Source organism: Prionailurus viverrinus, chromosome E2 (genome assembly GCF_022837055.1).
Source record: "Prionailurus viverrinus isolate Anna chromosome E2, UM_Priviv_1.0, whole genome shotgun sequence".
In the NCBI taxonomy this organism is placed as follows: Eukaryota; Metazoa; Chordata; class Mammalia; order Carnivora; family Felidae; genus Prionailurus; species Prionailurus viverrinus.
The window spans coordinates 36894224-36921373 of NC_062575.1; the positions used below are offsets into that span (position 1 = coordinate 36894224).

The 27150-nt window shown below is 35.3% G+C and overlaps 1 protein-coding gene across 18 annotated transcripts in view; it reads right to left on the reverse strand.

Annotated features, from left to right (window-relative positions):
• Positions 1–27150, reverse strand: part of PHKB (phosphorylase kinase regulatory subunit beta) — a 262064-nt gene that overhangs the window by 71048 nt on the left and 163866 nt on the right. For all 18 annotated transcript variants that reach the window (XR_007147237.1, XM_047834570.1, XM_047834577.1 and 15 more), the window contains one exon: positions 19392–19486. Coding sequence is in view for 17 of the 18 variants with exons in the window: in XM_047834570.1 (XP_047690526.1) it covers positions 19392–19486 (95 nt within the window). In the remaining variant the exon portion in view is untranslated. The remainder of the gene's footprint in view (positions 1–19391; positions 19487–27150) is intronic.

Consider the following 27150-nt stretch of genomic DNA (forward strand, 5'->3'; position numbering starts at 1 on the left):
GTCTTCCTCTCTCTCTGCCCCAACCCCACTCACACACTGTCTCTTTCTCTCTCAAAAACAAATAAAAAACATTAAAAAAAAAAAGAGACATAGTTGAGGAAATATTTTTTTTAGGTCAAGTGACAATAAAACATGCTTATAGATTCAGAAGAAGAAATAAGTAGAAAAAGGTTGAAATATAGAAGAATGGATATCAACACAGAACAGGTTAAAGGTTGAGGGGGAAAAAGTTGGATGACTTAATGCCTGGAATGGGTTTTTTTTCTTAGACTTCTGGGATTCAGAAGAATAGTTCACTTCAGAATTAGCAGCAAGGATCTCAGCATATACTAGAATCCATTAGTCTAGTTTTAATCTTTATGTTTATAAACGCTTCTTAGAACTTAAAACTCTTATCTCCCACTGTTAACAATTTTGACCTAGGGCAACAGGAAAGGATCATGCTCTACTATATAGGATTATTCACTCTTCATTCCCATATTTAACTCATATCTTGGGCTGACTTTATTAGTTTCTTCAGTCTCTAATTAATAATATGATTAGAAGAGTCATAATCAGTGTCAATTATCTGACCATGCCACAGTGTCCCTTAAAATTCATCTTCATAAAGCATCTGGCTCTCCTGACTGTAGGCTCTCACTATGGAAGATGTTTTAAATAAGACTGATGAAAATAATAAGATGGTCACAAAAATAAATAAGGAGAAAAATAAAATATAAAGACTTTCCCATTAAAGTTCATGACATTTATGAAAATTATTAAATTATATGAAAATTTTTATTTATACGAATATTGCCTTCTCCTAGCTTCTGAAAGTGATTTTCAAAATATACATTTCTGGGACGCCTGGGTGGCTCAGTCAGTTCAGTGTCAACTCTTGGTTTCAGCTCAGATTATGGTCTCATGGTTTTGTGTGTGCGAACCCTGCATCAGGCACTGTGCTGACAGTACAAAGCTTGCTTGGGATTTTGTCTCTCCTTCTCTTTCTGCCCCTCCCCAACTTGTGCTGTCTCCATCTCTCTCAAAATAAATAAATAAATAAATTTAAACTAAAAAAAGATACATTTCTTGGGCCTTATATTCTGACATTTCTAATTCAATTATTTTCTTAAAAAGTACGGTATGCAACAGGATAATGCAATCTGAAACAGGCAATGGACAATTAAGTTGTATCTACACCAAATCAAAACTATCAATATATGGGGGTGCTTGGGTGTAGCTGTGAGATCAAGCCCCATGTCAGGCTCCATGCTGGGTGTGGAGCCTGCTTAAGATTCTCTCTGCCCCTCCCCTGCTCACTTACTAGCTTCCTCTCTTTCAAAAAAACCAAAAAACCCTACCTATATATGATTAACTTTTAAAATGGAACTATATTCCAAATTTAAAAAAGAACCGGTCCAAATTAAAACATTGGCTTGAATGTGTATAGGGATACTCTTAACTAGAGACATGCACAGAGATAAAAGGAATTTAACAGGTCAAATACTCAAATTTTAAGTTTTTCTAAGTTGAATATAATCTAAAAAATATATTCAAATTGTTCCTTACTTAATGAGGCCAATGCTTCCTTTATATCCTTTCTAATTCTTCACAAATTCGAATCGTATCTTCTGAAAAGTAGCCCAACTATAGTGTTTAATTAAGAGAAATTGTAAAAATTTATACAAGAAGTATTTTACTATATGATGATAGTAGTAAGGTCAAACTCTCTCTGACTACTCAAAAAAACAAAAAAATGAAAAATGTTCCAAATTAGGAGAAAGCAAAAGAATGGCAGAAACTACATTCTGATTTCACATTACTACTGCTAAGTAATTGGCTGATAAATGAATATTTGTTAGCCTTGCTATATGCTACTTGTTGGCATGGAAGATGCAATACTGTAAGAGATACTGCTTCCAACTAATCTAGCTAAGTCATAATTAAGGAATGATGAGAACACAAAAAATGTCATTAATAATAAATGATTAACAGTTAACAAACAATTAACAAATAATACATGAATAACAATGATTCTCTGCTTAACCAAACTTTAGTCAGGCCCCTGAAACTTTTCCTAGGCTCATCCATGTGCTTCTTTGTAAAATAGTTTTTACAAGAAGCCTGCTAATGATATCTGATAATCCTTGATATCTGATCAGGCTCCTCATCTTCCACCATCCCTCAGGTGATGATGTCTGATAACACTGGCCTGTCTTCAGCAAGAACCCTGTTTGGTTGGTTTAGCCAGAATCTTTCTTATCTGTGATGTTTCCTCTTAGTAACTTCCATCCACTGACCCCCACCCTGCTCCTTAGCTATAAATTCCCAGTTGCTCAAGCTGTATTTAGAATTGAGCACACTCTCTCTCTCCCAAAACACCATTGCAATGGTCCCCATACATACTGTGATGGTCTGGAATAAAGTTTGCCTTATCTTTAATAAGCATCACCAAATAGTTTTATTTTTTAATACCATGCAATAATGTATATTTTTTACCACACTGTATCCACCATGTTCACCACCATACAACCATGTACACCATAATGTAAACATGGTGTACATGGCTCACCTGGCCACACTTCAATAACCCTGGGTTCCAGGTTTGGATCTGTAACTTTGTGACCTTAGACATGTCATTTCTCTTTGAATCCTTTCCTGTTCTATAAAATGAGGGAATTAAATAAGATACTCTTGATAATCTTAATATTCTCCTAATTCTCTTAATATTCTACCATGTATGTGAGGCACAGGCAATAAATATAAATATAAAACATAAAATCACAGATTTTGAGCTTTATCAGTGAAACAAGAAGAAATCAACTCCTCTTTGCTACAGAGTTATAGGTAGCTTCATGGCTTATCCAGACACATTTGATTAATAAATAAAACATTCTCAAATCTGAGCAAAGGTCTAAAACAATATGTTTGGATCATGTATGTCTTAGGGAAGGAACATTTTTGGAAAGTGATTTTTGATTTTATGATTTTTATTTACACTTGTAAACTTAAATTGTTTTACCTTATAGTCTCTTGTCTTATTTTCATTAGCTAATGAATACTACGGAACATAAAATATTTCATATAGCAACAGAAAAGTAGTAAGTAGAGACCTTTTAATGAATAGCAAGTTAGCCACACCACTAGTTTTAAAAATGCTATAATGCTGCACTAAACATTGAATCTTAATCAGCTTTTATTAGGATAAACATCTAGAATAGAAATTATTAGGTGTTAGGTAAAGGAAACCTTGGTATAGCCAAATGAACAACAACAACAAAAAAAACCCACCATAAAGGGATTTAAGATAATATTTTATAGAAATAGTATGAAAAGTAACATAGGATAAATGTTCGTGACTGCAAAACTGAATATCCAGTAAGGCTGTAAACACATAATAAAGAAAGCCTATGCACAGTTATAGCCAAAGTGTTGGAAATATAATGTTTTCCTCCAGACTTTTCAGGATTCATTTCAGGATTTTATTTTCATTAAAGATAAAGTAATATTGTTTACAAAATAAATTATTTGGAGTAAAATAAAAATAGCATAATATTCATTTAGTTCTTATAATATGTCAGGCATTTTGTTAAGAGCTCTATATACATTATTATTTTATCATATATGACCACTGTAAGTTAGAAATGGTTATCACTACTTAATAGATGAGGAAAGTGAGGCTTAGAGAGATTAATTAAATTGTCCAAGGTCACACAGTTAATCAGTAGAAGAGACTGGTTTTATAGCTGGGCCTATATAATGCAAAGTCACTATACTATGTCACCTTCTTAAAAATTTATCATGTGTATATGTGGTATTCTTTAATCTTCAGGAAGATAATTTGTGCAAAATTTTATGCACCTGCATTTTCGGAAAACAAAATATGAGTCCCCTCTTTTCTTCATTAATTTGAAAAATGAGAGACCAACAAGTGTACATGTTTGTAACTGAGATCTGTATAAATATATACATGATTTAGTAAGTAAGTACTGACTTCCACTCTAAATTTAGAACTTCTGCACCTTGGAAAATAAGCTCTTATTAGGACTAAAAATCATTCCTTTCATATTGGCCTTTTCTCCAAAGACTGTCAAAGTAGATCAATCCATTTTAATTGGAATATTAAATGTGCCAGTCTACTTCTCAGATTCAAAGCTTGGGTGTCACTGAAAATGATAAATGTGAAACTGAGTTCTCTTAAGGGTGCTTCAACACACGATCTGCTTTCTCATGATAATTATGCCTTAAATGTAAAATACTGCTTCAAGTACCTGACAAAAAATACTCCTATTTTATTCACCAGTATGATGGCAAAAATACCTGGAACTCTCCCAGGACCTCATGAGTGAACATCACTCCTTGGGAAAGTAGGGGCTCCTGAAGCCCAGTCCTCTGGCTTAGAAGAGGGTGGCTTCTCAAAATATGGGTCATTATATAAGAGGTGGTTAGAATGGGACTAAAGGGTTAAGTTTTTATTCAAAAATCAATAGATGTTTAAAATTTTAATAGACTCAAAATAAGAAAAAAGAGGAGTAGGAAAGTCACAGGTAAGTTCATAAATTTATTTATATTTTTGAAAAAATAAGATTTTTTTTCTTAGAATAAAATACTAGGAATATTGCTAGGCTCAGCAGGTTGGACTAGAGCAGGGGCATAAATTGAGACCAGCAGTAGGCTCACTAAAACAATACTAGATCATAATATTCCTGTACATCTTTATTTTTGACCAAAAGCCTTGCTTTTTTCTTGGATCTGTTTTTCCTCTTTTACATTTCAGTCATAACTTAAAGAAGTCTTCATCTTGTTGATGAAATATTTCATTATATCTCATGTCTATTATTGGAACTTTTAATTTTATTAAGTTCAGTGGGTTAATTAGAATGATGCTATTAAAAGTGTTTGAGCTTTTTTTTTTTTTTCCAATTTAACATTTTTCAGTTCTGGATATTTTTGATCAAGGCATTTGATTTTCATTGCCTCTGGTATAAATACCAGTTGATAGGAAACTCATTTCCCTTAAAGACTACAGACAGTATTACCTGAAGAGAACCTTTGTGTAGCTGTGGCATATGCAAGCTAGGCTTTCATAAGCATTTTTGATGTCTTGACTATTTTATTCTGTTTTATTATGATAATCAAAGAACTTCTGTTCAGTACTCAAATTTATTCCCATGCTTGTAGATAAATTTGGCTTTTTGGTTCCACACAAATACTTTCTTTCTTTGCCAAGCTAATGAAGTAGAGTTTTGTTTCTTTTTTTTTTTTTTAATCCTTTAAGTAGAAATTATGTCTAAATCTGGTTAAACTATTTGTGAGCATTAGAATGAACTGAACCAAATAAAACTGAGCCTCATGCAAAATTTCTTTAAATCACCTAAGATTAATAAATAAACCTCTAAAAACTGTGAACAGACATGAAACAAGAATAAAAAAGAGAAGCAGGTATAAGTCCATATTGTAGGAGTGCTGTACAATGAGTCTACTAAATTAAGAGAGGCTTATAACCTTTTGTGGATTGGAGCAAACTCAGTTCCTGAACAGATGGTCTTCTACCATTTAGTCATTCTTTAACTCCCTACAATCTGGCTTCTGGGCACACTATCCACTACAATCACTCAACGGTTACCAACAACCTAGGATCATGGAAGCCAGCAACAGAAGTGCTAGAAGTAGATTTACGAATCAAACCCAGACAAATAATTCTATAGATTAGAGAACTATACCCCAGATATGTTAGTAGACCTTCCCCAGATCACACTGCTGGTGAACCATGCAAGGTCTGAAGACTCTCACCTGAATTTCTGCCAGTGCTGTGCCATACTTCCCAGCCAACTAGGTAGACTGCCTCCTTGAATCGTTGTCTCAGAGTCAAAATCCTCCACATTTTCTCAGCCATTGACACTGTTTTACCTTCTTGCTGGATTCCTTTGTTCTGCCCTTTCTTTGAACATCCCTTTATTCCAACATCTGTACTCCCTATACCCTGGCAAAAAACTAAGCCTCACGTCTGGCTCTCCAAGAATTGTCTGCTCTCATAGTTTCACTTTCCACCATGAACCATGTTAATAGTAACATAACCTTGTACCTTTTCTTTTAATTAACTGCTGGGTACCTCAATTAACTACCATGTCTACATTGGTACTACCAAAATGCAAATAAAATAGCTAACATTTGTTGAGTTCTTAACTATAAACCAGGAACTGTTCTAAGCTCTTTATCTGTATTAACTCATCTAATCCTTACCATAACTCTATGAGGAACTATTCTGATTTTACATGTAATGAAACTAAGGTACACAGAGGTTAATCAGCTTGCCCAGGCTTGGATTCAAACCCACACATTGTGTTTCCAGATGCTGTGCTCTTCATTGTTTTGCTAGGCAGAATGTCCAGCAATAAGAAATCTATTTAGGGGTGGCTGGGTGACTCCATCAGTTAAGCGTCCGACTCTTGATTTCAGCTTAGGTTATGATCTCACAGTTTGTGAGTTTGAGCCCCGCGTTGGGCTCTGTGCTGACAGTGCAGAGCCTGCTTGGGATTCTCTCTCTGCCCCCCTCTCTTTTTCTCTCTGTCCCTCCCCAGCTTGTGCGTACTTTCTCTCAAAATAAATAAACTTTTTTTAAAAAAATAAATCTATTTATATTCTCGAATATTAAAATAACATTTTCATATCAGAGTGCTGTTTTCTGTGACTCTTCCTTTGATATTAGAATGGCTTGCTTATATAAAAATTCTGTTTAATTCCACATCTATTTCAAGAAACAAGATCAATTTTTCTCAAATTGGCTTAAAAAAAAAAAAGAATCTCTGCCCCCTCCAACTCCTGGCTAGTCTTATGCTATTACCTGTTACATATGTTAGTTTCAGATAGAATCCTGCAAATCCTGCCAAAAGGAATTAAGTGATTTTTCCTATTTAACCAGAAATATTTTGTATTCTGATTAGTATTAACACACATTTCAAAGTAAAATCCATTTGCTATACAACTCCAGAAACCTACCCCCCAGTTGCTATAAATGGATGTCCTCTAGTTACCTTATTCCCAGTGGACAACTATAATGCAGAATATATTGAATCAGTGAAATGTACATAGTCAGCTGCTTAGTTTCTGTAGTAATCAGACCTCTTCCAAATATGAAGGAGCAGCAAAGGCTGGAACCAAATGGTCATTATCTCACATTAATAGGGTAGAGGCACTGCAATGTGAACAATGAAAGCTTGCTAGCCTCCTGAAAGTACTTTCCTTTAGATAAGGAAGAGGGAAATCCCTAGGAAAATTACTAATGGTTAGACTTGTGCACTTGGTCTCATCCTAATGCTAGCAGGGAAGAAAAAAGTAACACTTAGGCCCCCTTAATAATTATAAACGTTAAATATAATGTATTCGAGCCCACATTTTGTACTTAATTTTCAGATCATTTCCACAGGCCTAGAGGGCCTAGAGGGGCAGATGCAACTATTTTTCTGTGATGTGATACTGAGGTAGGCTGCTGAGGAAACAAGCTATTTCCTCTATTAATTCCTTTACACCATTACCAAAATCATTGCTTCCAAATGCCTGACACCTCTTCCTCCTTTCCTTCTTCAGTTAACACCTTCATTTTGGTTCTGCTACTTGACAAAAGTGTGACCTTGGAAAAACACTAACCCTCTCTAAGACTCACATTATCTATCTATAAAACTGGTATGATAATATTTATTTCAAAACTATTGAAATAACACATAATACATATAAAATTATTTGAACAGTGCTTATAAACAGTAGAGCACAAAGAATAGTGGTTATTTTCATTTCTCTCACTTCCTTTTTCTTGCCCTGTCAAAACCAAACTACAGTGATAGAAGACCAAGAAGAATATGATGTATCCTCTATTCTGAGGACCACTGCCGACAGGAAGGCATGTAAATCAACAACTATAATAGTGTGGCAAGTGTTGTAACATGGAGTATGAAAAGGACCATAGGAAAGCAGGCTTAATGGCATAGTTTCCAAACCCATAAGACCTGTTTCCAGGGAGTAATTTATGGGATGACTGGATAATATGGTCTTTTGTATAATTTATCTTTTCCAAATCAAATGTGGCAGAGGAAAGCAAGGTAAGTGAAGCAGACAAGGTCACTCTATTTATAAGAATAAAGGACAGACTAACAGTTTGGGGTAAATTATTTTCTTTCAAATGTTTCTTTATCAGACAATTTGAATAATTTTCACATTTAATTTACTTGGTTTGCATCTACTTGGGGCATCACAACTGCTTAATGAACATCTACTCTACTCAAATCCCAGTGTTAGACTCATCAACCAAAATGTGAAGCAGCAATAGAATGTAGATGGAGAAAAACATATTTAACAAAAATGAGATAAGACTGAAGCATAGGAGGTGAAGTCTAGGTTTCTGGTTCTAGACAGCAAAAGTGAGAATTTTCATTCCTCCTCACCTCACAGAAATGACCATATAGATATTTAAAATGAACATAAAAGACTTAAATTACAGCAATGAAAAGAAAAAAGAAAGAGGGCCATCAAATAAGATACTTCACATTTCTAGTACAAAAGATGGCCAGTGGAAGTGTATTAATGAATAAAGCAGGGCAGAGAAAGTGTATATAACCTATATATACCACCATACCACCAGCTACCAGTATCACCAAATGCTACCACAGCTGTGGGAGCTGACCCACAAATAGAGGGGCTGCAGAGGGGCAGGTACAATGGAGGGCAGATAGGAGAAGTGGGACATGACACAGAACTAATACAAGGCCACAGGAACCAGCTCCATGTCCCTCACAGGAAACCACAGTCAGCAAAAAATCAGGGTTCTCTCTTAATAAACTAAATAAACTGGCTATGGTAAGGTAATGCTTCTAGTGTAAGCAATACCTTCCTTAAAGTAAAGTCCTTTACATTCTTGCATTTAGCAAAGGTGGTGAGGGTCTAGTTTGCTCCCCACCGGATTCTTGAGAAACAAAGCTCCCAATCCCATCTTCCTCACCTCTTGTTGAGGTGGTGGGGGGAGGAGACTACTTAATATACTGAGAATAACCAGACTATCATACAATATGTAATTAGATAAATGAAGATCATCAGGTTTGTGACAAAATAAATAGCAGGAAAAAAGAGAAACACCACATTAATGAAACACAAAAATAACCTTGGACATTATGCTTAGTGAAATAAACCAGACACAGGCAAATATTGTACTATTCCTCATATCTTATATGAAGTGCCAAGAAAAGGTAAATTCATAGAGACAGAAAGTAGGATAGAGATTACCAGGGACTAGAGGGAGGGGAGAAGGGGGAATCATCATTTAAAGGTTACAGAGTTTTGTTAGGGATGATGAGAAAGTTTTGAATACAGATAGCAGTGATGGTTACACAACACTGAAATGTATTCAATGCCACTAAACTGTATACTTATTAATGGTTAAAATGAGAAATATTAGGTAATGTATATTGCACCACAGTAATAAAAGAGACTTTAAAAGTCAGTTTGGAAATTGAACAAATGGCACTATGACGACTGAATATCCACATGAAAGAATGAAACTGGATGCCTACCTCACATGGTATACAAAAATTAACTCAAAATGTATCAGAGACCTAAATGTAAGAGCTAAACCAATAAAATTCTTAGAAGAAAACAGACATAAATCTTTTTTTTTTAACGTTTATTTATTTTTGAGAGAGAGAGTTGAGAGCAGGGGAGGAGCAGCAAGAGAGATGGGAAAAGAGGATCTGCTCAGACAGCAGTGAGCCTGATGGGAGGCTTTTTTTTGTGTGTGAACATAGGCATAAATCTTGATGACCCTGGATTAGGTGATGGTTTCTTAGATATGATACCAATAGCAAAAAACAAAACAAAACAAAACAAAACAAAAAAACAAAAAACAGATATATGAAATGAAAAACTTCTGTGCTTCAAATGACACAATCAAGAAATTAGACTACTAGTCTATGGAATGGGAGAAAATATTTGCAAATCATATAAGGGACTCATATCTAGAATAAAGAACATTTACAACAGAATAATAAAAAGACAAATAACCTAAGTTAAAAATGACCATGGTATCTTAAGAGCCATTTCTCCAAAGAAGATATATATACAAATTGCCAAAAAAACACATGAATAGATGCTCAACAACATTAATAACTAGATGAATTCACCAGATGAATAGGTAAATAAAATGCGGTACACCCATATAATGGAATATTATTCAACCAAAAAAAGGAATGAAGTACAGACACATGCTACAACATTGAAGAACTTTGGAAACATAATGTGAAGTGAAAAAAGCCAGGCACAAAATACCACATATTATATGAAGCCACTTATTTATATATCTCCAGAATAGGAAAATCCATACAGACAGAAAGTAGATTAGTAGTTGCCTAAGGTTGGTGTAGAGAGAGACAGAGACAGAGAGAGAGAGAGAGGAAAGTTGAGGAAAGTGGAGAATGACTATTAAAGGCTACAGAGTTTCCTTTGGGGATAATGAAAATGTGTAAAATTAATCATGGTGAATATACTAAGTTCCATTGAATTATGCACTTTAAGTTGGTGAATTGGATAATATTAATTATATGTCAATAAAGCTTTAACTAAAAAAATAAATGCTCAATAAATTATAGTCATTATTGTTTTAAAAAATTACTCTGGAGGAAAAAAAGATGATTCAAGGAATAGAAGAAATCTTAACTCTGATTCCTACTCCTAGATAGACTTATGAAGACAGATTATCTACTAAAAGAAAGGGAGGTGGGAACATGATGGCTTAGACTCAATTTTCCCTCCTGCTCTTAATACAACTATTTACCCTACAAATAATTTGATAGATAACGATTAAAGGACTCTGGGAGCTGGGAAGAAGATAGACTGAACTGGCTAAGAACTTCAGAACTTGAGGCAATGCGGTCAGACTCCTGAGATCCCACATATGCTGGGCTAAGCACCACAGAGGCCTGAGGCCTAAAACAACCAACAGGTATAAACAAAAATAAATAAATAAATAAACACAAGAACAATAAAAGTCTAATTGTTCTGGCTACAGGACTCAGAAATACGAAGCACAACAGAGACTGAGTTGGGAGATCCAACCCTAGCTCCTCAACTGAGCTCCCAACCAGTTAGTTGGCCAATTCACCTTTTTCAGCAGGAGATTCAAAGCTGTAGTGGACCCACCCAACCTCTGCTTCACACTGGGTCACCGGTGGGCCGGTATGACTGTAGCATCAACAAAGAAGCCCCAGTGAACTGTCCTGATGTCTGCTCTGTAAATTGGGCTTCCATGGGCAGTCCAATTCACCTGCAGTAGCAGTAGCAAAGCTCTGAGAGCCATCTCAAAACCCACTGCACAACCAGCGCACCAGCAGACAGTCTGATCTGCCTGCAGCAGCAGCTTCACAGCAGTGACAAGCCTACTCAACCCCTGTTCCACATCTGGGGAACCAGTAAGTAGGCTGATCCACCCACATCAGCTGAGCTTGGTGTCTCCTAGTCTTCAACTCAGTGGCCTAGGAGAAATGGCATATTACCTATAAAACACAAATCTAAAGGATGTATCAACTGTAACTAGGAGGCCAAAGAAAGCACAATAATTCTCAGTGCTAAAAGAAAACAACTGTCAAACAAAAATTCTGGGTCTATGCTTTAGGAATGAGGGGGAAATAAAGACGTTGTCAGACAAAAGAAAACTAAGAATTATGTTGCTAGCAGACCTACTCATAAATAATGTCTAACAAACAGCTATTAGGGGCACCTGTGTGGCTTAGTTGGTTGAGCATCTGACTTCGGTTCAGGTCATGATCTCACAGTTTTCGAGTTCAAGCCCCACATTGGACTCATTGCTATGAGCGCAGAGCCCACTTCAGATCCTCTTTCCCCCTCTCTCTGCCCCTCCCCTGCTTGCGCTCTCTCACAAAGAAATAAAACATTAAAAAAAATAAAATAAAAAATTAAAATAAAAAATTTTAAAAAGCTATTAAACAGAAAGAAAATAATAACAGAAAAAGGCTAAGACATTCAGAAAGGAAACAACAGTTGAATGGTAAAAGTTGAGATAAGCACAATAGACTTTTACCTCAGGAATATCTTCAATCAAATTTTATGGTTGAAGCAAAACTTTTGACACAATCTGATATGCTGCTCAATAAACACAGAGGAAATACTTTAAAAAGTAAAAAAAAGGAAAGAAAACTAAATGGATGTAAGGTTTCTACACTCAAACAAAAATATTGATATTAGTAGGACTTTCGATAACTATGTATATGGTAATTCCTGGAAGAACCACTAAGAAAATTTAAGAAATCAATATACTAAAAGTAATTATAAATAAATCAAAATGGAATTCTAAAAAAAGTTCAACTACCCACAAGATGTCCTTCAATGAGTGAATGGTTGAACAGTGGTATGGTCACACTGTGATATACTACTCAGCAATACACAGGACCAACTTGATATATTGCAACAGCTTGGACTTATCTCTTTGGAGTGAAGAAAGCCAATCTAAAAGGTTATATACCATACAGTTCCATTTATATAACATTATGAAATGACAAAACTATAAAATGAAGAACGGATTAGTGATTGCCTAGGGTTAAGGAGGGCAGTGAGGGAGTGGGTGTGGTTATAAAAGGGTAACACAAGGAAGTCTTAGGATGATAAGGTAATGGTACATTTTAGTACCATTGATTCTGGTGGTGGTTACACAAAGTTACATATGTAATGAAAATGGATATAGCTATGTACACACAGATACGAATGAGTGTACATATATAACAAAATGTGAATAAGCTCTATGAATTGTATTAATGTTAATTTCTGGTTTTCATGTTGCACTACAGTTACATAAGATGTTAACATTGTGGAACGGTAATGAAGGGTTCACAGGCCCTCTCTGGACATTTCTTTGCAATTTCTTGTGGATCTACACTTACTTCAAAATTAAAAGTTAAAAACATTTATTAAATTAACACCTCAAAATTTTTTGATTCTCTAAATTTTGAATAATTGTGGCAATAATTTTAAACAAAAAACAAGGAATCTATGAAATAATAATCAGAGAACAAAGATGAGCTATTAGAAATTTTAAAAAGACTTTGAAAAAAATTCAACAGAACAGCTGGAACAAAAAGTTGAGGAAGAGTCTCTGAAAAAAAAAAAATCCAAAAACCAAACCAAACAAAAACCAAAAGAAATAGAAACCATTTGGATAAAAGGGAAGAGATTCAGGGGACCACTCCTATAGGACTAGGATCTGACTAATAAAAGAGCCCTAACAGAAAAAAAAAATAGAAAAAATAAAGAAATAATTTAAGAAAATCTCCCACAGCTGAATAAAGTCACAAATTGAAAGGGCCCAAGTGCGAAGCAGAACAAATCCCCATTTAACACACAGAAAAACAGGTTCCCATGAAACACCAAAAATAAAGACAAGTTTCCAAAAGGATATGATGCCAAAAATGTAGTTTTATTACAATGTTTAGGGTAACAAAGGTGATACATAAAATAACTAAAAATAACTAGCAAATATTAGGAGAGTAAGATGGAAAGGAGGTTGAGGTATGCAAATGACCTTTCAAAACAAAGAAACAACAGACACTGTGCAATGGTAAAATATCAAGCAAAAAGAGTTACAAATACATTATTCAGAAGTTTTGAGACAGAGGTGAAAATAGATATGGTTCTTAAATAAATGTTTTTCTGGAGATAAAGAAGTGGCAGAATGCCTGATATTCCCAATACAATGTTATGCAATTGCACTGTAATCTCAACTGCATTATTTCACTTTTCAAAATATGCATTTATACAATTTTTATATATATTAAAAAAAAAGGCACTGTCTGGGTCTTGGATTTTAAGGATTCTGACTGAAAAGAGGCCATTTTCAGTTGGGATGAAGGTTGCACTGAGTGTAGAGGCCTGGAAGTGGGTGAACCCCGAGTGTTATATTAGATCAGCAAGTCTGCTGAGACTGTAGAACAGGAAGGTTGGGAGAAATTTGGAGAAACTTCAAGATACAGGTGAAAAACAAGGTATTGAGTGCTGTGTAGGGCCTCAAATGTCAAGATATGGAGTTTACACTATATCCTGAGGAGAGTAGGAAGTCATGGAAGGTTTTATGCAGGAATCCACTAATAGACACAGGTGTTACAAGATCATGTGTTCTCAAGCACAGAGAATAAACAGAGAGACTGGAGACAGAGAGAGATTATAAAAACCATGCCACTGAGTAGTAATGAAGTCTAAGCAATACATGGCAGTGGGGATGAATAAGAAGAGACCAATATGAATGATACTGTGAAGGCAGAGACAATGTAAGAACCATCTGGACAGAAGAGCTACTGGCATGAGAAGGGACTACTGAAGGCAATGTCCTTATCCAAGACAATGACCATGGAAAGAATGGCAGATTTGAAGAGAGAAGGTAACACATTTGGCATTAGAAATATTGTGTTTTTGCTCATCATCACTTATCAGGGAAATACAAATCAAAACTACAATGAGATACCACCTCATACCTGTCAGAATGGCTAAAATCAAAAACACAAGAAACAAGAGGTGTTGGGAAGGATGTGGAGAAAAAGGAACACTCATGTTCTGTTGGTGGGATTGAAACTGGTATAGCCACAGTTTGGAGGTTCCTCAAAAAGTTAATAGTAGAACTACCTTATGATCCGGCAATCACACTACTGGGTAGTTACCCCAAAATACAAAAACACTAATTCAAAGGGATACATACATCCCTATAAAGCAGCATTATTTACAATAGCCAAATTATAGAAGCAGCCCAAGTGTCCATTGACTGATGAATGGATAAAGAAGAGGTGTTATATATACACACAATGGAATATTATCTAGCAATAAAAAAGACATGGATGGAGCTAGAGAGTATAATGCTAAGCGAAATAAGTTAGACAAACACAAATACCATATTATTTCACTCATATGTGGAATATAAGAAACAAAAAACAAGCAAAGGAAAAAAAAATGAGAGCAAGAGAGAGAGTAAAAGCAAGAAAGAGACTCGTAACTGTAGAGAACAATCTGATGGTTACCAGAGTGGAGGGTGGGGGGATGGGTTAAATTAGTGATGGATATTAATGAAGGCACTTGTGATGAATACTGGGTGTTGTATGTAAGTGTTGAATCACTATATTGTACACCTGAAACTAATATAACATTGTATGTTAACTAACTAGAATTAAAACCTTAAAAAAGTTAATTCATAAAAAAAGAAATGTGTTTCATTAAAAAAAATTTTTTTTAATGTTTATTTATTTTTGACAGAGAGAGAGAGAGGCAGAGCATGAGCAGGGGAGGGGCAGAGAGAGAGGGAGGCCCAGAATCTGAAGCAGGCTCCAGGCTCTGAGCTGTCAGCACTGAGCCTGACACGGGGCTCGAACTCACAGACCATGAGACCATGACCTGAGCCAAAGTCAGACGCTCAACTGACTGAGCCACCCAGGCGCCCCTAAAAGTGTTTCATTTTTAAACGACCTCATTGATATACGATTGACATCCAAAAAGGTGTATATATTTAATGTATACAACTGGATGAGAAGAAACAAGTATACATCCAGAAATACTGGGTTTTAAATACTAGATCTGTGTGGAGAGATGATCATTAAGTAGTTGGAAATTCAAGGTTACATATTAGGAATCTAAATTAGATTCTAATTAGATCTAATTAGAGATCTAAAATTAGAGACATCTGCATGAGAAGTCCACTATTTCCCATGACACACCTTCCTCCCACACATACCTGCAAGCACACTCAGTCAAGTTAAACATTGACTACCTTCTATATAACAGGTGTTATGATATTATGACGATACTGAAGCTACAAAAATAAATTAAACGTGGTCTCTGACCTGTGGGAACTTACATACTAAGATCTCCAAAAGGTGGGGTTTTGGGGGAGGGGCTGTCAAAAGCTCACAATACTATCAAGCATATATGCTATTGTTTACAATGCTTTTCTTTCTACTCCTCTAAACTTGCTTATAAAAGGGGATTTGTTTCATTCTCTAAGTAACAGCAAAAGAAAACAGCAATTTCTGACTAGTAAGCAAGTAGTGGGGAGGGTCATCCCAGATGATACCATGTTTTTCCAACCCAAGTTTTTGTTTTTGTTTTTAAGTTTATTTGTTTATTTTGAGAGAAAGAGTGAGAGCAGAGAAGGGGCAGAGAGACAGGGAGAGAGAGAGATTCCGAACCAGGTTCTGCACTGACAGTGCAGAGTCCGACACAGGGCTTGAACCCACAGACCATGAAATCATGACCTGAGCCAAAATCAAGACTAAGATGCTTAACCAATGGAGTCATCCAGGTGCCTTTCCAACCCCAGTCTTAAACACAGGTAGAAAAGTACTTCCCTTTTATGAAATTAGTTTGCTATTATGGTATTTCTACAAAAATCAACAGCTCTCAATTTAGTCCTCAATGTTTCAGGTTTGTAATTTGCCAATAGCCCTATGTATACTTGAAGGAGTAGACAATTCTACAGTTCTGGCACACTCCCTGCTTACTGGATTCTGGAAACTTCCTTCTGCCATAAACTTTCTGTGAAGGAATGAGTTGATTCAGTAGTCCTGAGCTGTTCAAACTCTGAACATTCCCAAGAAAGCTATATTTGAAAGCTGGCTTCTTGGAATGTCCTGTCAGAGAAGAGTGTTTTTGCATGCTTAATTATGGCACTGGGCCATCCTGTTCCAGTTTGTCCAGATGGTTTATGCTAACAATGTGATTTATGGTGAACATCTGTTTTTTTTCTCTGGGGAGCTAGAGCTTGAATAGCCAAGGTCAAACCTGCAGGTTCTACATGCCTACATGACTGACCCTCAATAAAAACTGGACAGTCAAGCTTAAGCAGTTGGTTGGCAACACTTTGCAACTTTTACACATTGTTGCTGGGTAACTGTGTCTCACATAACTCCACTGGGAATGAACACTGGGAAGCTTATGACTGGTTTCCTCAAGACTTGCCCTGTGTGCCTCTGCTGATTTTACCCTGTATCCTTTCACTGTAATAAACCATAAGTGTAAGTATCACAGCTTCTGAGTCCTGTGAGTTCATCTAGTGAATCACTGAGGCAAAGGATAAATGGGGACCCCTGATATATCTTCCTTCAAAGTCAGGGATTTCTCTCATTTTCAGAAATTGTCTGAACTCTACTACTCTCTCTCTCATTTTTTTCATCATTTGGCAGGGTTTGAAGCACCTGGTCAAAGTCTGACCTGGTCAATAATGACCAAGAGGTCTCTAACATCAACCTTCAAAGCAGAGGGCTATGTCTGACCTCTTTATTTCATCAGTCCATGCCATCCAGTCCCAGCAATGGACAAGGTCATGCCTGGTCTTGGCTACTGCTTAAATTGCTGAGAAAGTGGCAACGGCCCCTCACCATTTTATTTTATTAAAAAAATTTTTTTTAATGTTTATTTTTGAGAGAGAAAGAGAAAGCAGGAGAGGGAAAGGTCCAGAAAGAGGGAGACAGAGGATCTGAAGTAGGCTCTGTACAGTGAGCACAGAGTTCGATGCAGAGCTCAAAATCACAAACCATGAGATCATGACCTGAGCTGAAATCAAAAGTTGGTTGGTCACTTAACCAAGTGAGCCACCCAGGTGCCCTGACACCTCACCATTTTATATATCACCAAGCTGCAACCAGGGTGGGGCATTATGGTTCCCAGCAATTTTCTGCTGTTAATCCTTGAATCATCTCCTTCTCAGGGACTGTACCCAACTCTGCAAAGATGTGATCCCCATGAAGCTGCAGGAGAGAAGCCCTTGTCCTTACCCTATAGCAAGTCTTGTATGTAGGAATGTGGCTCCACCTGGGAGGCATGGCACAGATTATTTAGTAGCAACATTAGAAAATGTTTTCAATATAAGAAATAGAGTGAATTCTCCATAAAATCCACTCTCACTCACTTGTACTCTGATAAGCTTCCTTGAGTAAGAAAGAAAGAGTTGGAGGTAAACTGTATGTCAAAAATTACACATAACACACAGCCTTCATTATATGTATCAAGCATGAAATAGCTGTTCAAATTGTTGATTTTGTTAGATATGTGATTTTATGCTCTCTAGCTCCTGTCCCCACAACTCAAATCTGTGACCTATTACTTTATTTTCTAAGAAAAGTCTTTGAGATTTCATTACCCTAGAGAAGTGGGTCACACATGTGAAATGCTATGTAAATGATAAATACTAGTCTTCAAATGGCTCAGTCACAGCACTGTGTAATATGAAGTTAAATGTATTCTCTATTTTACCATTTCTTCAAGTGAAATTGTGTATCTCAAATCTGTACAGAATGTATACTTGTAGTGTACTGACATGAGTGGTAATGAGGCCAAATCCTCACCTTACACAGGAGTCAACAGGGCAGTGAAAAATTTCTAACACGTATTAACAGAAGGATTTTATGTTCTTGAGAAAATCTTAACATTTATTTATAAGTCTCCCAAATAGCTTCTCATCTATAAACCATTCAGAGTAATTACATATTTTGTTGAAGAGCAGCAAAAGAATCAGAGAAATAGTGTGATAGAATCTAATGGACCTGGCTGGCTTTCTCATTCTGTCATTAAAACAAGCATTTGTGTGTGTGTGTGTGTGTGTGTGTGTGTGTGTGTTATATGCATATGCATGTTTGTTTTTTTTTTTAAATAAAAGGAGCATTTTTGATTTCATAAGAATATATTCCGGAAGTGCTGATGCTATTCTTGTTAAATAAATGTTAACTGCTTGGAATCCCAGGCACACACTCAGGTTCATTCCCTCTCTCCTCAGGCAGTTTCCATAATCTACAACATTTTCATTTTAACAGTCCTCATTACTGGTATCATTTAATACTTGAGGGTTTGCTCAAATCAACATCAATCTTGCTGATCCTGCAAACACTTATTTTGTTGACACAACACAGTCTGAATCCATAGCTACTAAATGTAAAAAAAAATTTAAATTATTCCTTCACCAAACATGTCACCAAGTACTAAGAACAACTCTGTCAGTTACTCAGTGCTGTCATAGAGACACAGCAATGGAGAGACATTAAGCACAGGGCCTTTCATGGGACCCCACTTCCTTCAATAATAATGCCATCGCATCTGTCCCCTTGCCTACCCATACATACTGCATCCTCCCAAAGACATTTATCACCTTAAACTCAACCACTGTGAAGATGAAAGTGTTTGCCTGGAAGACATCTTGGTGGACACATTTGACTCGTATTTCTTCATTAACAAATAATCCTTTGCCACAAGTAAATCTTAAATAACCAGAAAAGGGAAAAGCCTTGCCTTCAAAAAAAGCAATAAAAACCCATTCAGAATAAAATTTCTTTTAAAATTAACTTTTAAATGTCTTTAGATGAGTCTAAATTAAGGAAAAAAAATATCTTTACTTGATTGGAAAACCTCATGCTCACGTTGCGTTGATTCTGTAGTGGGATATAGCGCTGGACAGGATCAATGTCTTTAGGACTGATTAATTCATCAGCTGAAAAAAACAGAAGAGAAATGACATTATCAAAAATGCATCTACACACTTTATAAGCCAACTAGACCTAATGACCTAATAGACACTTCATCCAACAAGACCAGAATATATATACTCCTCGATGCACATAGAACATCTTCCATATATGAGGCCATATAGAACAATCCTCAATAAATTTAAAGAATTAAAATTCTATAAAGTATGATTCTGACCACAAAAGAATGAAATTAGAATTCAATAAACAGGAGAAGTTTTAGAAATTCACAAATATGTGGAAACCTAATAACACACCATAACTAATGTGTCAAAGAAGAAAACAAATGGGAAATAAGAAGATACTTTCTAATACATGTTCTGATAAGATGATTGAAAATGAAGACAAAATATGCCAAAATTTATGGATGTAACTAAAGCAATGCTAGGAAGGAAATCTGGAGCTGTAAATGCCCATATTAAACAAGGGAGAAAAATTTCAAATCCACAACCTATCTTTCCATCTTCAGACAGTGGACAAAACTGAGAAAACTAAATCAAAAGCAAGCAGAAGGAAGGAAATAATAAAGATTAGAGTGGAAATTAATGAAATAGAATGTGGAAAAACAGAAGAGAATAATAAATAAAACTTAAAGTAGATTCCTAAAAAACTCAAAAGCTGACAAACCTTTAGCTAGACTGACAAAGAAAAAAAGAAAAAAGACTCAAATTACTAAATCAGGAATGGAAATTAAGAATATCCTTAAGGATTACAAGAGAATACTATGAACAAATGTATGCCAATAATTTAGATAACCAAGATGGATATGAACAAATTCCTAGAAATATACACATTACAAAAAGACTAACTCAAAAAAGAATAGGAAATATGAACAGATTTACAACAAGCAACTGAAACCTTCTGGGGCGGAGGGCGGGGGGGAAAGGGGGTGGGGGAGGTGGTGAGAAGCAAAAGACCAGGACCTGATGGCTTCACTGGTGAATTCTACCAAACAGTTAAAGAAGAAGTAAAACCAATCTTTCACAAACGTTTCCAAAATAGTAGGGGAAATACTTCCCAACTCATTCTAAGAGGCCAGTATTACCCTAATAAAAAAATTATATTCACCACAAGAAAATTACAAATCCAAATCTCTTCTGAATATAGATAGAAAAATCCTCAACAACAAAAAAATAGTAGCAAACTAAATCCATTAACATATAAAAAAGATTACACACAATGACCAAGTGGGATTTATCCCACAAGTGCAAGGATAACTTAACTTCCCCAAATCAATTATTGTAGTAATACAATATCAACAGAATAAAGGACAAAAAAAAAAAACCCACAAAATCATCTCAGTAGACACAGAAAATACATTTGACAAAATTCAACATTCTTTCATGATAAAAAGCATTCAACAAACTAGGATAGAATGAAACTTCCTTGACCTGATAAAGGGAATCTATGAAAACCCATAGCTAACATCATATTCAAAGGTAAGACTGAATGCTTTGCTCCAAAGATCAGGAATAAGACAATGATGTCAACTCCTGTCACTTTTATTCAACAGTGTATTGGAGGTTACAGCCAGAAAAGTCAAGAAAGGCAAGAAAAAAATAACAAAAGTCATCCAGATTGAAAGGAAGAATCTAAAGTAACTAAGATAATGTGCTACTAGGGGCACCTGGGTGGCTCAGTTGGCTCAGTGACCTGACTCTTGATTTCAGCTCAGGTCATGATCTTGTGGCTGGTGAGACTGTGTTGGGCTCTGCATTGAGAGCACAGTGCCTACTTGGGATTCTCTCTCTTTCAATATAAATAAATAAACATTTAAATTATTATTATTTTGATTTGAGAGAGAGAGAGCATGAGTGGGGGAGAGGGGCAAAGGGAGGGAGCAAGGGACCGAGGGACTGAGGGAGCGAGGGGGAGAGAGAGAGAGAGAGAGAGAGAGAGAGAGAGAGAGAGAGAATCTTAAGCATGTTCCACACTCAGTACATAGCCCAACGTGGGGTTCAATCTCACAACCCTGGGTTCATGACCTGAGCTGAAATCAGGAGTCATACGTTTAACTGACTGAGTCATCTAGATGCCCCATAAACAAATAAACTCTTTTAAATTTTACAAAAAGGATAATGTGGTACTAGTATAAAGATAGATTAATGGAGTAGAAGTGAAAGTGTAGAAATAAATCCTTACATTTATGTTCCACTGAGTTTTGACAGCATGCCAAAACAATTCAGTGGGGGAAAAGAATAGGTTTTTTTCACAAATAGTGCTGGGACAACTCGATATTTATAGACAAAAGAATAAAGTTGGACTCCTTCATCAAATCATCTATAAAACTCAAAATAGATCAAAAGTTAAATATAAGACCTAAAATTATAAAACTGTTAGAAGAAAATAAAAGAGTAAACTTTTGTGACTTTGGATTAGGCAAAACTAAAAATCAAAACATAAGTGACAAAAGAAAAAATGAGATAAACTGAATTTTGTCAAATTATAACCTTTTGGACCTCAAAAGACACCATCAAAAAAAGTGAAATGACAACTCACAGAATGGGAGAAAATATTTACAAACTGCGTATCTTGTAAGGGATTTCTGTCTTGAATATATATATTAAAAAAACTCTTATGATTCAATAATAAAAAGACAACACAATTTAAAAATGGCCACAGTATCTGAATAGACATTTCTCCAAAGGTATATAAATTACCAGTAAGCACGTAAAAAGATGCTCAACATTAGTCATTTGGGAAATGCTTATCAAAATCACAATGAGATACCACTTCATACCCATTAGGATGGCTATTATCAAAAAAAGAAACAAGAACAAGGGTTGGAAAGGATGTAGGGAAATTGGAACCCTCACACATTGCTGGATCGAATGCATGCATATTGGTACAGTTACTTTGGAAATCAGTCTGGAATTGCTCAAAATGTTAAACACAGAGTTACCATATGACTCAGCAATTCTACCCCTAGGTATATACCTAAGAGAAAGAAAAATATGTCAAACAATAAGTTGTACATGAAAGTTCACAGCAGCATGATTATAAAAGCAAAAAAAAAAAAAAAGTGGAAATAATCCAAATGTCCACCACCGGATGAACAGATAAATCAAATGTGGTATATACATACAGTGGCAGATTATTTGGCCAGAAAAAAGAATTAAGCTGTTGATACATGAATGAACCTTGAAAACAACACATTATACGATTCAAGGTATATGAAATGTCCAGAATAGGCAAATACACAAGGATAAAATGTACATTAGTGAGTGTCCGGTGTTGGGGGAAAGGGTGAAATGATTAGGGTTAAGTGGAGAGTGGGTAAGACATTTTTTGAGGGGTGATGCAAATATTCCAAAATTGATTGTGGTGATAGTTGTACAACTCTGAATGTATCAAAAAACCACTGAATTGTAAACCTTGAATAGGTTAAGATATAGTATGTAAGTTATACCTAAATAAAGCTGTTCTAAAAAGAATGTATTCGCATTCTCTCAAGAAAGGAAACCAGTTCACGAAGGGGAGACAAAGTGCTTCCTGATACTAAATTCTAACATTTCTGAGACAGGGCATTTTTCAAAGGTCACTAACCAGCATGAAAACAATGTCTACTACTGCTATTGTTCTATAAACATGGAAGCCCTTTTCATGTGGTAGTTCCTTGTGGCAACTTTTGATAAAGTCCAAGGACATAATAAGGAAGGCAATTTAGAGAGTTTGGAAGGGGAGGGTGTGGAGAAGGTACTCTGAGTCAGTGGTTCTCTGCTATCTTCTGTTGTAATGCACCTCAGAGAGATTCAGCACCAGAGGCTCAGTGTAGCAGGGATTCTCCACCGATGTGAAAAGGACTATGCTGAGAAGGGGTGGTGGGAACAAAGCCTTGAAATGAAATTCTGCCTAACCTCATTGGAGTATAAGTTGACAGTATCTATGCAAATTTATAGCAGGCATACTCTGTCCCAGCAATTGCAAATCTGTAAGGTTATCTTAGTTACATTCAGACATGTAAAAGTTAATTGAATAATAACATAAAAAAAAGAATTTAACTTCTCCCAAAGTGAATCAGAACATTTTTGCTGCACTCAAGTTATGAAAATGTGCTACTTCATATTCGATCTTCAGTTCTATACTGACTACATAAAAATGACACCATGTTGAGTTTTGTTTAAATTCACCCATGTTTAATATTTAATTCAAAAAATACACCTCATTTTCCATAGCTTTTTAGATACTTCTTTTAGTCAGTGAATAATTCTGAAAAACAGAGCAGAGAGTCAACCACAAAAATGCTTGTAAATTTCTTTGCAGCTGTGGTAATGTTTCTCATTATACAGGTTTTTCTATTCTAGGGTAACTTTAGGGCACATATTCAATGTTATCACCAAAGGTGTTTTTAGTAACTCCTGAAAGATGCTTTTAATAATATTAAAAGTGATATTACTAGTAGCATGACAAGAAAAAGGAGGAACAGCAATTGCAGCAGCCACAGAAGCCACCACAGCCACTGCCGCCTCTGCAACAGCAACCACAGCAACGTTTACACAGTGCTTCCTATGTTCCTGGCCTTGTTGGATTAATTAATTAATCAATTAATCATTAACCATCACAACATCCTTATCATTTTACAGATGACAAAATGGAGGCGTTGAGCAGCTAAGCAACTTGCACATGGCAGGTAAGAGAGCTCAGATTCAAACACAGGCTGTCTCTCTCTGGGGTCTACGTTCTTAGCCCATACTAATCCTGCCCTGTAAGAACACTGACACTGTATACAACACAGATGGAGAAGATACCAGGAGGAGAAAACATTAAACAAATAATTTAGATCTTGATATGTTATATTTTTCCTATTCAAATCAGGGAGCATATCACAGAACATTCCTCTCTCTCTGAAAAAAAAATATACTTGTGCAAAATTTAAAACAAACCAATATAGGCTTAATTATGGCAAATATCGACATATAATTTCTATTTATTAATATCAGTGGAGCTCATGATGCAGGGTTGATTAGTACAGTGATATTCTAAATAGCACCAAATTATTTCCCTATCTCATTTGTCTGATCATTGAGATGTGAAAAAATCTCCACTACCAACAAGCATTTTACATAATTGTTTCACTGTTTCTACAAAAATGAAATTCTATCTTTATTATTTTGCTATTTATAAATGATGACAGAAAAATGAAGAAATCTTATATCCTTAGAAAGCATAAATGCTAATCTATTAAAATTGATATGAATCAAATAGTTAACAACATCTCTTGAAAAAGCTTATTTCTTGGCATTCCTTTCTCATTTCTCTATTTGTACTGTACCCGTGTATCTAGCTTAATGTTGCAATTTACACTATGTGCTCATCTATAACCCCACAGGTTGTATGCTTCTTATTCATGGATATACCCCACTTTCCAGCACAGCACCTTCCATATAGTAGGCACTTAAGAGACTTATTAAACAAAATAATAAATTGGTGGATTAACAAATTCAGAAACATAATTGCTGTAATCATTGTTTTAATTTCCATAATGGTAAAAGTGACTAATGCCTTACAAAGGTCAGGTTAATAGACATATTTTTTTTTTACTGCATTGCTTTTTATCATTCAGGAGGCAAAACAAGAGTTCCTCATCGTGCTGATTCTATGGCACTGGCTTTTTGGTGAAAAAGGACAAGCCTGAAAGCACTTGTGCCTGACCAACTACAGAATATTTAAAATGAAAATAAGAGAACAAGGATAAAAGAGCAATGGCTTTCTACATTTCATTACAGTATGAAACCTCACAGATAGCCAAGCATTTCTATAAATAGGGACAGCCATCTTTAAATCTTTATAAGACAGATTAGCTTCATTAATATTTGTATTTTTTATGCACAGAAATTTTATGAAATACACCTTGGGTTTACTTCAAACAATCATTATTAAGGGCAAAAAGAGAATATCAAGAAGAATTTTTGTTTCTTTAATAAAATGACAATTCAAAGGAAATTTAACAGAGCAAGTAATTTTTTTTATCATGACACAAAAATTACATAGGACACACTAAAATAGGCTCATCAGATAATTTATGGGGTAAAATTATGTGCTTCAAAGACTGATTCTCAGCTGCAGTGACACATATTAGTAACACATGTATTAAGAAATAAGCTAGAGAGAAAAAGAAAATGTAGATCCTCAACCTCATATGTTATACCAAAAAAATTCCAAAATTACCAATGTTTTTAACTCAATTAACTAACAGGGATAGACTTCCTAAAATTAAATGTTAAATTCCATGGTCAGAATTAAATTGAAAAACAATGATAGATCTAATTATATAAAGATTTCAAATTTCGTTCATCAAGAAACAGTGGAAAGTTAATTGGCAAACAACCTAGGAAAATACCAGAGAGGATTAGTATACCTAATACGTAAAACATTCATGCAGACTGTGAAGACCATAAAATTAAGGTTGAATGGGCAAAGCAAACTGGACAATTCACAGAGGACAAGAAATGACTAAGAAATATGTCTTTAACAATAAGCATGTAAATGAAAACAGTATACAAATTAATATCTTATTAAGTTAGCAAGGTTTTTATTTTTAATGATCATATTTAGTGCCATAAAGGTTACAGGTGACACAATCATCCTGCAAGTAAATCAGTAAAGTCCCAGTTGTGGGCTATGTGACCTTGGGTGAGTTGCTAAACTCTTCTAAACCTCAGTTATGACATACAGTATCCATCTCATAGAGAAGCTAGGAATAATACTTGTAATAATAGTCAGGATAATACTTGTAAAGGGCAGAGCACAGAATCAGACACATTTTAAGGCAAGTATTATTAGTATTTCTGGGAAACAGTCTGACAGTATATATGTAGTCTTCTCAGACTCTAGGCATCACTGCTTTTACATTCAATTTTACTAATATATATTAGTATATATATTTACTAATATATTTTACATTCAATTTACTAATATATTTACATTCAATTTTACTAATATATACTAATTTACTAATATATTTAAGGGTGGGATCATAAATTTTTATACAAGTTTTCTAGCTCTAGTAGCAATTAAACTAAAAATTTTAGTTTTAAGAAAACTAGAGATTTATACAATAAACTACAGGAAGAAAATTTCCTTGGGTGAAGCTATTAAAGTAATACTGTATTACACGTACTCTGAAGATGTTTTTAATGCATGCTGCACAGAAATCCCACATTAGGGCACTAGCAATCACACAGATAGCATGAAAAAGATAACAAAAGTGCTCAGAAATCCATGTCTTACTGCTTAAAGTTTCCTGAAGTGTAACAGCTGGGAAATCTCTTAGCAACCACAATGTAGAAATATATCTGTATACTCTTATCTGTTCGTTTTATCTTTAACTGATCAGTAACAAAACCATGTGCTATATTGAGTAAGGAGCCAACTGCATTTGAAGTCAAGAGACCAATGAAAATCAAGACCTCTTTTTCTTATGTCCTCATGCACACTAGGGGGCACTTGATCACTAACTTTAACTTTAAAAAAGCATTAGATTTCCAGACTTAATCAGTGGCTTTTACATCTGATGTCAATTGGACAAAAAATATACCATGAATGAAATCAAATGCAAGTGTACTTACCTTAGTTACAAACACTGTAATTAGGAAATAGTATATCAGAGTAATTAGGCTGCCCTCAGAGA